This window comes from Daktulosphaira vitifoliae, unplaced genomic scaffold, assembly GCF_025091365.1.
Source record: "Daktulosphaira vitifoliae isolate Bord-2020 unplaced genomic scaffold, ASM2509136v1 Scaffold_4, whole genome shotgun sequence".
In the NCBI taxonomy this organism is placed as follows: Eukaryota; Metazoa; Arthropoda; class Insecta; order Hemiptera; family Phylloxeridae; genus Daktulosphaira; species Daktulosphaira vitifoliae.
Genome location: NW_026099575.1, coordinates 41583705 through 41596203, shown reverse-complemented (window position 1 = coordinate 41596203; position 12499 = coordinate 41583705). Strand labels below are relative to the sequence as shown.

The window sequence follows — 12499 nt, the reverse complement described above, 5'->3', positions numbered from 1 at the left end:
ACTCAAAAGGAATGTCTTATAATTGACAAAATAAAAAAATTCATAGTAAATGGCTGAATTTAAAAAAAGTTCTTTGACAAAAATTCCTCATCAAGAGGAGATTGAGTCTGTATTTGTCAACAACTTCAATAATTTATTTGACATTGCTTATAACGATGGTTTAACTCTTATAACTATTGAAGAGGATAAACAGTTTTTCCTGGCTCAGAGAAAAAAAGGAAGACGTGGTTGCATGAGTTCCGTTGACACGAAACTTTTAAAAAAAGAAGATAAAAAAAATGAGTGACAGTAACAAATTGTAACCAGGGAACTAAAAAAGATAGAACAATTGAAAGGAGAAGCAAAATCTAATGATTTAAATACTGAAAGAACAGAATCTAGTAGCAGCAGTGAAAGTGACGATGATTTATATGTACCTAACAACAAAAGGTTAAAGCAAAATATTTCTACTGAACTTATTAATGCTTTAAAAACTTCTAGTATTGTCACTACTGAAGTAGCATCTGCTTTAGATAGAATCAAAGTAAATGACAGAAACGCTATGTATGTTTTGTCAGTTACCGTGCAATTATTAGGTTACAATGTACAAGACTTTACTGTTAATTGAGAGTCAATAAGACAAGCTCGTCGAAAAAATCGTCAAAATATCGCAAATGAACTAAAATCTTCATTTTTACCGACCACTCCGTTGACAATACATTGGGATGGAAAACTACTACCTTCTTTAACATCAAAAGATAAAGTTGATCGACTTGTTGTAATAGTTTCAGGTGACGGTGTTATGAAATTACTCGGTGTGCCAAAAATTTCAAATGGAACTGGAGAAGCTCAATCTACTTCAGTTTTTGAGTTAATAGAAGAATGGAATTTGACTGAACGAATTCATTCCATGTCTTTAACAAAAAAAAATACGCAAGTGGAATTATGAATGATAAAGTTACTAAACATTTCAAACCAATAAAAAAGTTCCTAGTTGAATTTATTAATGATCAGTTGACAAAATATCAGCCTAGAGACGATTACAAAGAACTATTACAACTTTCTCTTTTATTTTTAGGAGTTAATATTTCCAAAAACGTTAATATATAGGCACCTGGAGCTCTATATAAAGCTAGATGGATGGCTAAGATTTTCTATAGTATTAAAATCTACTTATTGAGATCACAAATCAAATTAACTGCACAGAACTATCGTCACTACAAGTTTTCAATATTTTTGTACTACAAGTTTACATAAATTTTTGGTACACTGGTCCTTGTGGGGAATCAGCTCCTTTCAACGATTTAAATCTATTGAAGGAGCTTAATTTATATAAAAATACTCATGAAATTATAGCTGATGCTGCTATTAAAAGTTTCTCTAGGCATTTATGGTATTTAAGTGACACTCTCGTGGGACTGGCTTTTTTTGATAGAAAAGTGCCAACTAAAATGAAAATAAAAATGGTGAAATCATTGGAAAACAAGGGAGCCGTCAACCCACAACGACGTATTAAAATTGAGTTGAATGCAGTTCAAACAATGCAGTTGTGCGACTTTGAAACTAATAATACATTAAAATTATTTACAGCGCTAAATATACCACAAGATTTTATAAGTCAACATCCAAGTACTTGGAAAGAAAACGATAATTACATTAGTGGGCGTAAAAGGATACAAAGTTTAAAAGTACTCTAGGTTTTTTTAATAAAACAATTATTTCCTTTAAGAAAGTTTAAAATGTTTAATAGTTGGTTAACATTTAACAAAATGTGTGTCTTATCCTTAATCTATTACTCTATATATTAAAAGAGATAAAATAATTCTAAGTTACCTAAAAATTGTTGCATATTAAAAATTATATTTTAAATAAATAATATGTATAAATATTTTGGATAAATTTGTACGATTGATGAACAATTAAAAGTGGGAAAACTATGCACTTTGTTTTTTTTTTATTCAAATTTTTACTAAAAATCAATATATAAAATTCTAAAAATAATTATTATTTATTATGTTATTTGAAACTTAAACTAGTAGACATACACATGAAATCAAAAAGATACGTAAAGTTTTATTATGTATACAATTTCTTCTAAAAATTTATTTTATTTGATATACGATGGACGTCCAGAAAGTAATATTACGAAACGTGTAATTTATTGAAAAATGTATGTATTATTATGAAATCTAAGACCATATTTATTAATATGTCATTATTTTTCCACATAATTTCCATTGAGTTCGATGAATTTTTGAAGTTTTGTTATCAAATTAAGCATACCCTCATTGTACACTTCTTGATCCACCTCCTTAAGCCATTTTTCTACTGCTTTCATAACCTCTTCGTCGTTTGAAAAGGGCTATTCTCCCAAAAATGACTTCAGTTTAGTAAAAAGATAATATTCAGAGGGGCTAAATCTGAAGTATATGTTTGGTGAGTAACAATATCTCATACAAGAGTCGAACAAGGTTTCATCCTCCCTTACATAATGCTTAAGGAATTCGGGTGCTGACAGACACGTTTTTGTTGATGATCCGAAGTCAGTATTTTCGGCACCCATCTTGTACACAATTTATTATAACCAAGTCTTTCTGAAACAAATTTTACTAGGATTTTTCGGAAAATGTATGAAAATTATTTTTTCGGATGTCAAGAGTTACACAACGATCATTGCGAACTTTTGTATCCACCAACTGCAAAAGTTCCCTAATGACAGCCATTCTCCCACTTACTTCTTTATCACGAGTGTATGTACGGTTTTCTTTAAACATCTTAACCCATTTAGTAACATGTTGACATGAAATTACATCAGATCAGTAGGTTTCCATAAGTTTGCTATGGATACTGATTGTATTTTCGTTACGCAAAGTGAGGAACAGAATGACTGAATGAACTTCACAATTATGATACTTGGAGCGAACGGGAAAAAAATTGTTTGACGCGTTTGATTGTTGTGACGACATTTTTTAACCGACTTTGACGATTAATGGTTCATTTTAATCTTTATAACTTTTTCTACATTTTACTGATACTAACTTTGAAGATAGAAACTCCTTACGCTCTATTCAACCCTTGTAATATTACTTTATGGACATCCCTCGTACTTTCGATAATAGATTCTACTATAGTGTTGTCCCATACAATCTTTATTTAACTTAATATAATGAAAAACATTTTTTTTATTTTCAAAACCAAAGTATTATTGAAAATTATATTATTTTTATGTTAAAATATGTTTTTAAAAGAATTCTAAAGTGTTAGAATATGATTTATAAGACTAAAGTTATTACAATTAAAATAATTTTTACAAGCTATCATCTTTTATATAATTATGTAGTAAACGACGCTGCCGAACGTGGGATATTTTTGATTCAATCATTTAATGGGATATTTACTAATCAAGAAGAACAAAAACAGTATCTCTTTCAAATAGTTGAACAACATCGAAAACAATATCCTAACCCAAACAAAAAAAATTTAGATGTTTGAGAGTTTTTTAAATAATTATATATCTTTTTAAAAAAAATTAGTTTTATTATTTTTTTAATCCTTGTGATGTTAAAAATTTAAAATAAAATCATGTTGCGCGACCAGTAATTATTTTTATTTTTTGTGAATTTTTTTATGGACCTTATATTGTAAATACACATTATTTAAATGGGTGGGCCCTTAAAAATAGTGAAATTTTTTTTTAATTGTCACCCTAATAAGTATATTAAAGAAATTTAATATACTGATACTAATATACTAAAAAATTTGTAAAAACTTACATACTTGAATTGCTGTTAAGTATATTACATTGAAATATCAGTAGAATTATTGAAAATTTATATTTTATAAATGCATTCATTTACTAAAAATAAGAATTATATTGTAATAAATCCTTTTTTCCTTGCTTTGTGGTTGCTATCAATAATAAATTATTTGCCTGATAGTATAAAAATTATTATCTAATTGTATTTAAAAAATATATATAAAACCAGACCACTACAACAGTATAATATAGTATTAATTAGACGTTTATTAACGAAATTGAACAATGTAATGTAATGATAAAATGATTATTTTGATTTTTAAGAAATCACATTCTCTTAATTGAGTATTTGAATTTAAAAATATCCTTTTCTGACCTTTAAACAATTACTATGAACACACAAGATAACATAAAACATGTAAAAAATGTGAATAATTACTCACGTATTGATCCTTCATATTCCATAAAGACAAACTTTTATTAAGAACATTGATACACAAGCATTTGAAATAATATTTATCTAATTTATTAAATAAAGTATGGCTACGAAAATTCATAGATCACGGTAGTCAATAGATTGACAATGCTGTTTCACAATTGTCGCCACCGGCCAACTTTCCGGTATTTTTTAACTAAAAAACGTACAATTGACACATTACTTTTGCCCGGTGTCAATAAACTTATCTTTATCTCAAATTATATGTAGAAATATATAGTAAAATCCAGTAGAGGAATTTCAACAATTTTCAGGAGAGATAATAAAGAATAAAATTTACCTTTTACAGAATTTTCAGAGGAATCGTCCTTTGAGTCCGAAACTCCAAAATACAAAAAGTAGAACAGTTTTTGAGTTATTGCAAAAATAGCGTTTTTCGTGAGTCGCGAAAAATTATTTTCATTATATTCTAAATATCTTTAATTACATTCAACTGATTTTCATTTTTTTTACTTAAAATTAAAAAATATTAAATTATCTATAACTTTTATCTTGAACAATTTTTTATTTGACATTTTTCTCGTTTGCTACCTTGGAATTCACCACTGAATTTTTATCATTTTTTACAAAATGTAAAAAAAAATTCAGAGTTTTACGTAAAATACATCAATAAAAATAAACAAAATATCGATTTTTTAAATAACTTAAGGTTTTTTCATATAGTTTTATTGGGATATTTTTAAATTGAGTTAATTTTACAGTTTGGTGGGGTTGTAGTAATTTTCGTATTTAAAAAAAAAAATTGAAGTTTCAATCCTCTGGATTGAAAAAATATAATAATCCTACCACCTTTACATATTAAACGTGGACTTTTTAAAAATTTTGTTAAAGCTTTAAATGAAAATGGAAATTCATTCACTTATTTGAAAACTGTGTTTCCACATTTATTTGATGCAAAAATCAAAGTAGGTATTTTCATAGGACCACAAATAAAAACACTAATGAATGACCCAAATTTTGAGTTAACTTTATCAAAAGACGAGGCTTTAGTATGGAATTCGTTTCATTTGGTTGTAAATTATTTTTTAGGAAACTTCAAAAGTTTAAATTATAGATAAATAGTATACGATTTATTGATAAACTATTCAAAAATAGGTAAACAGTACACTTTAAAATTTTATTATTTTCTGAATAAAATATACATGTATATTTTTTAATTTTATCGGAAATAGGGGTGACCATGTCATTGAAAATACATTTTCTTCATGCACACTTAGATTTTTTTCTTGAAAATCTTGGAAATGAAAACCACGAGAATGGTGAACGTTTTCATTAACAAATAAATGATATAGAACGTCGTTACCAAGGGTTTTGGAATGAAGCATTGATGGGTGATTATTGTTGGTTTCTAATAGGAGAAAGCAATATAAATATTAAGACTAATGCGTTCTATTTTCAGTTAAATAAAAATTATTCTTTAGTTATCATAAAACTAATTACAAAAATTATTATAGCGAAAATTATAATTATTTTCTTTTTTGTAAAACTGAATTATTAATTTTTTAAATTATATATTAAATTTACTATATTTAAAATTATTGTCTAAATCCATGCTAATACAATTTCAATTTTCTTAATTCTATAGAAAATTACTTATTTTTAGAGAATTATCATTTTTCTTTTAATACTAAAATTTACTACAACCCCACCAAACTGTAAAATTAACTCAATTTAAAAATATCCCAATAAAACTATATGAAAAAACCTTAAGTTATTTAAAAAATCGAAATTTTGTTTTGAAAAGTAATATTGTGAGTAATTTTTCAATATTTTTTTCTATATTTTACAAAATTAAAGCATCGAATTATAAAACTCTGATATTAGGAAATTTGTTTTATTTTTCAATCGCGTATAACTTTTTCATTTTTTTATCAATATTACAAAATAATATATCATTTTCTTGTATTAGAATATATTGTTGATAAATTTATTTTTTATTGATGTATTTTACGTAAAACTCTGAATTTTTTTTTTACATTTTGTAAAAAATGATAAAAATTCAGTGGTGAATTCCAAGGTAGCAAACGAGAAAAATGTCAAATAAAAAATTGTTCAAGATAAAAGTTATAGATAATTTAATATTTTTTAATTTTAAGTAAAAAAAATGAAAATCAGTTGAATGTAATTAAAGATATTTAGAATATAATGAAAATAATTTTTCGCGACTCACGAAAAACGCTATTTTTGCAATAACTCAAAAACTGTTCTACTTTTTGTATTTTGTATGAAGCACATGAGGTAGACAACATGTTCTCAGAGCCTAATCCATTTGAGTTGTTGTACAATGATCCTATTGCAGACGTAAACATTGACATTCGTTTGGCTGTAGTGAACAAACTTGGTGCTATTGCAAAGAAAAGAGAAAATTTAATGAATAATTATGACTTTTATGATCTTATGCGTAAAACAAACGAAAAGCAAAGAGGAATTTTGATGGAGGTAATTAGTAACTTTTTGTCTTTAAACTGTGCGTCATACCAAATATTTTTCACTGGCCCTGCTGGGTGTGGAAAAACGTTTGTTATAAAATTACTAATAGAAATTTATAACTGTTATACGCATAATGATGGCAACTGTAATGCATACATAACTTGTGCTTCAATGGGTAAAGCTGCAGTAGCGATAAATGGAACCACAGTGCATACGGCATTTGAAATATCAATATCTAAATTGCTCCATTGTCTTTGGAAATTACCTATCAATATCGCGCGTTGTTTAAATATGTTAAAGTCATCATTATCGATGAAATAAGCATGATAGGCGCTGAATTGTTAATCAAAATAAACGAATGTTTGCAGCGAATCACAGGCAATTTCAAGAAAAATTTTGGAAGATTGGATGTTATTTTTATCGGTGACTTGCGTCAGCTACCACCAGTTCGAGCGACCACTAGATTTTAAGCGTTGCCAGATAAAATGTTGTTTCAACAGCAAAAGATATTTATATTGGTTGCTCATCTGGAAATCAGGAAGCTCTCTTGTGGCAAAAGTCCATAATATGTCACTTATCGATACAGGTGGGTTACCATATGAAATAATATTTGTCAAAAATATCCATTATTTGATAACAACCAATATTGACGTATCTGATGGTTTTGCAAATGATGCGGTGGGGAAGCTAGTCCATCTTGAATGAAATGACTATTGTGTGGCTCGATTTTCCTTATTGTCCGAATATTGGAAATAAAATTAGAAGAAATGATACTGGTCATATGATCGCAAATAATATTAACAGAACAGCAGTTCCAATTTCCTGGAGATCATCTATCATCAATTTGAATCAAAGCGAAACCATCTGTGTTAAACGTTCTCACTTGCCTGTAATCTGTGCTTGTGCAACGACTATTCATAAATCGCAAGGAAAAACATATGCTGAAGTGGTGAATGAATATGATAAAAGACACGTACAATCGTTGCTATATGTAGCTTTGTCACGAGGTGCCTTCGTGATGAATTTACAAGACTTTCCACTCGCTCTTTAGTCACAATTGATAGACAAATAAACGATTTTATTAAGGACCCATCGGGAATGTCAATTTATAGTCTAAATTGTCAAAGTCTCCAAGCTCATTCATAAGACATCTTTGATACAGTTCTCAAAATTCGAAAATGTTAATTTTTTTCGAGATTTGGGAAAATGAAAACGAGAATACTATAATCCCTAATTTTAGTTGTATCTTTAAATATAAGCGACCAAACGTCAGATTTGCAGGAGTAGCTATTTATTATTTATTTTTAGGAGTTTATATCTCACCAAATCAAAAAATAGATGAAAGAGTTTATTTTTTAAATAGATCGCTGCTTACCTTTACTACCGAAGGTACAGCATTACTCGGCAGGGGAGAAGATAAATTGCCTATGATTCTGAGTGGAGACTTTAATGTTAATTTCGCATCAGATAAATCAGAACCATTAAAAAAAATTTTGCGTTACAATCTCAATTTATCAATAAATAATGATCCAAAAACTCCAACAACTCGATCAGGAACCACAACAGATGCAATTTTCAGTTGATATATTAATAACATTCAATCGAAAACTTACATTACTTATTTCAGTTACCGTAAGCCTAATATATCTTATTTCACATAGAAAAATAAAATAAATTAATTTCAATTGAAAATAAAAATTTTACGTGTATTTTTTAAAATTTTATCCCAATATAAACCTAATATTCTATCAGTTGAATGACTTTGAATGAAGTTTCATCCGCGCGTACTCGTAACACGCACCTTTTTTTTTTTTTGTTGACATTGAGCCCAATCCTTCAATTACTGATATATATAAAATAACCTCATTGTGCTACACTAAAATCAAAATTGAACCTCCTCATCAAAAAAAAAAGAAATTTAGCAGTGTCACCGATGTCAGGCTTATGGTCACACACGTAGCTATTGTAACCACACACCACGATGTGTTCGGTACGGTGAGCAGCATGATACAACTCTTTGTACCAAAAGTCGCACTTCTCTTGTCAAATGTGCATTGTGTAATGGTGATCATCCGGCAAATTATAAAGGCTGTCAAATCCATCTAGACATGAAAAAAAAAAATATTTAACCAAATCACAAAACAACCCATGGAACAATAATCGCCCACTTCAAACCAAAAATTTAACTTATCAGGACCAAACATTCTCTCCATCATCTCAAAACTTTCTTCTTTTAAATAAAGACTCTCAAACTCAAAATAAAAATACTGACTCTAATCATGATCTAACAGCTTAACTAACAACATATATAAATGACCTAAAAGCACTAATTAACCCTCTTGTATCACTTCTTACAACAGTCATTGATAAACTTCTTAAAAATGTCAATTAGTAGTAAAAAACCACTATCAATATTCTTGTGGAATGCAAATGGTATTCTAAAACTCTTAAATGAGCTGACAGCTGCTCTTTATGAAAAAGATATATCAATTGCATTAATATGTAAAACTCATCTTACTGAAAAATCATCACTCAAATTTTTGGTTATGAAATTTCAGAGCAGATCATTCTGATGGCACAGCACATGGTGGAGTTGCTCTCTTAATATCTAACAATATTGGGCATACACCTCATTCACCCTACCGAAGTACAAATTTGCAGGCAGCAAGTTCAAGAATTACAATAGATTCAGTACCCATTTCTATATCTGCTTGTTATTTTCCACCTGGACGACCATTTCCTACTGTAATATTATATTATTACATATAATATTAATATATAATATGATGTTATCATTTGTTCATGTATGTCACATATTATGATTATACAAGATCACCAAAACAGGGTTCTCTTATTTAAAACACAAAATAACCCTTTAACTATACGATAAAATCTCCCTCTTGTAGAAATTATTAAGTAACGCCTACACTCTGGGACCCCATTTTAATTAACCAATTAGAATACAAAGCCTCAGCTTCTAGGATCACGGTAGAGAGCGCTGGGCTACACCCTTCACACTATAAAAACCCATTTTTCCCCATCTAAACCAGTTCTTTTGACGATTTTAAAATACACAAAATCTACGACACTCTACTCAAGATTTCACTCTCCGGGACTTAGTCGATTTTTTAATTAATTTGGACTTAGAATATTTTTCTTTAAAACTAAATGACACTTAGAAATTTTAAAGTGAATTTTGTTTTGGTGAATCTTTTTATTTAATTTAATTTGTTCAATTATTAATAATATTTTATTTTCTTGTGGAAATAAATATCAAATAATATTTTAAACATTACATCTCTTTAAAATTATTTTTTTTTAATAATAAACCCAACCTAACTTTAGGTTTTTATTTAATTATAAAAATTTATTGTGAGCTTTTCTTATTGGGTAGCTAGTCTCGTTACTAATGTCTTTGTTTTAACAAACATCGCGCCGGCAGACAGAGCTAAATTTAAATTGAGATTTAAATTTATTTAATGGTAATTTTATTTGACTAAGTGTATTGCAATCCTATTCTTATTGGGTAGCTAGTCTCGTTACTAATGTCTTTGTTTTAATAAACATCGCGCCGGCAGACAGCGTAAAGAAACTTACAAATATATTTTTAGTGTTTAATTTTTGTCTTGGTGATTATAGTGCCGCATCCTTTCAAGGTGCTTTATTTTAGCACCGGGACACATTGGGCTACCACAATTCTGCCTTGATAAATTTTTTACATAAATATAGATATTTCTGAATCTTGTTTTGGCCAGGCCAGAGGAAAATTTAAAAAATATTGGTATCGATCTCTCAATAAAAAAATATACTCTCTAAAAAAAAAATACTTATTCAATAAACGTAAAAAAAAATCAATAAGTAAAAAAATCAAAATTGTTTTTATAATAAAATACAGAGTGTTTAAAATCTTTCACAAGTAAGATCAGTCTTAGACTTTGTGTAATTAAATCATATTATTTAAAGTCTTGAGTCGTTTTTTGTAATCAAATATATAGACTATGTAAAAACTTTAGGTTAGCGCCATCTGTGTAATTGTGTTGATATTTTATAATTGTGTTATCAGTGTCTATCTGTTATATGTAGTTCTTTTTAGTGTGTTTCCCTTAATAATATAAATGTGTGGTAAACGTCGTGTAATTAATTATTCTTTTTTAGGTAAATGTTTTGTTTATTTAAATTTGTATTTGTTTTTTATTTATATTTAAACATGTTTGTAATATTCTTTTTTAGATTAATAAAATCGGTTAAAACCACATTACAAATTAATTACATTTCTGAAGGTACCATATTAAAAGAAGATGAGTATAAAGAAGGAAGAGAGAAAATTATTTATACATATTATCAGAAGAGGGGAAGACGTTTTTGAGGTAGCTGGTTTGTCAGAAAATAAGATTTTGTGGTGTATTTTGCCAAGTGAGTATCAAAATATTAAATGTCACAAAATTTTACTGTCAAAATCTACGATAAGAAGTGCTATTAATGCAATTAAACCGATTAATGGTTTTCGCAAAGTTGGCTTAAAAATAGATGAAGATCTAAAGAAAGAATATTTTGATGAAGAAGATAATTTATGCTTTAAAAATCTACCGTTAGAAGAAATAAACTCTATGTCTGATATCACTATTCAGTCAAACAGTTTTGAAGAAGGAATGATTTTAATGGAAAGAATTAAAGAATTGGAAAACAAACTTAGTTTAAGTGAGGAAGCTTCTTTACATTTAGTTGAAAAAAAATTTTTATTAGAAAAGTTTGAAAAAAAACAAAATGCTGCAGAATGGATAGAACAGTTTGAAAATGAATGCAAGCGACACAAAATAAATAATAACAAAAAGATTGAGGCACTTAGATTTTTTTTAGATGGGTCATCTAAAGATTGGTATGAGTCAAATTTGAAAAAGATTGGTCCAGTAAATTGGGATGAATGGAAAAGTTCATTTCTCATAATTTTTGTTGATAAAGGATGGATTAATGTAAGAAAAGCCTTTAATTACAAATACCTGGGTGGTTCTCTAGTAGATTATGCTCTGACTAAAGAAAGATTATGTTTAGAAGCTGAGAAAAATGCGACAGTTATGTCAAGAATTAACTTGATTGTAGTTGGGTTGTCTTTAGAGATTCAAGATGAACTTGACCGAGAAACAATAACAACGATGGAAAAATTGGTAACTGAACTAGCAAAATTAGAAGGTTCAGTAAGAACAAAAAAAAAAGAGGTTGCATCAAGTACAAATTCAAGTATAAAAACTGAAAATTTTAAGGGTAGAACTGAAGAACAAAAGAAGAAGATAAGTGAAACCTTTAAGAAACCTTGTTATATGTGTGAAAGTTTAGGGTGGCGAAACCGTTTCCATCCTACAACTGAATGTAGAAATAAAAATTTATACACTACTAAATTTAAGGTTAATCTTAATGAAGCAATTAATGATTCTGAGACTGATCAAGTATCAGAAATGATTAATATTGAATTAGATAATAAATCTTTAAACTAAAATGCCCGGAGAAATTAAATTCATTGATTAAAATTAATGTACTTGTTGATAATAAAATGATTATAAAAGCAGTATATGATAGTGGTTCCAATGTCAGCTTAGTAAACCAAAAAGTTGTAGATATTTTAAAATCAAGTTTAAAGAAAAACAAATCTGCTTTTAAGACAATCAATGGATTCAATTTCTGTACAGCACGGGCAAACCTTATTTTAAAAATTGGAAAATTTACAAATTATTTAAATACATATGTTGTTAAAAATAATAAATTTTCTTATGACCTTTTATTAGGTTTGGATGCTATTAAAACATTCAAATTAATTCAAGATCATAATCTAAATATTTTACAAA

The 12499-nt window shown here is 27.9% G+C and overlaps 1 protein-coding gene across 1 annotated transcript; it reads left to right on the top strand.

Moving 5' to 3' along the window:
* The first annotated feature begins 10667 nt into the window (after nt 1-10667).
* LOC126905640 (uncharacterized) lies at nt 10668-12151 on the top strand. Its single transcript, XM_050685560.1, has 2 exons — nt 10668-10817; nt 10893-12151. The coding sequence occupies exon 2, from the start codon at nt 10961-10963 to the stop codon at nt 12149-12151; it is 1191 nt and encodes a 396-aa protein (XP_050541517.1). The 5' UTR covers nt 10668-10817; nt 10893-10960.
* Nucleotides 12152-12499: the final 348 nt, after the last annotated feature.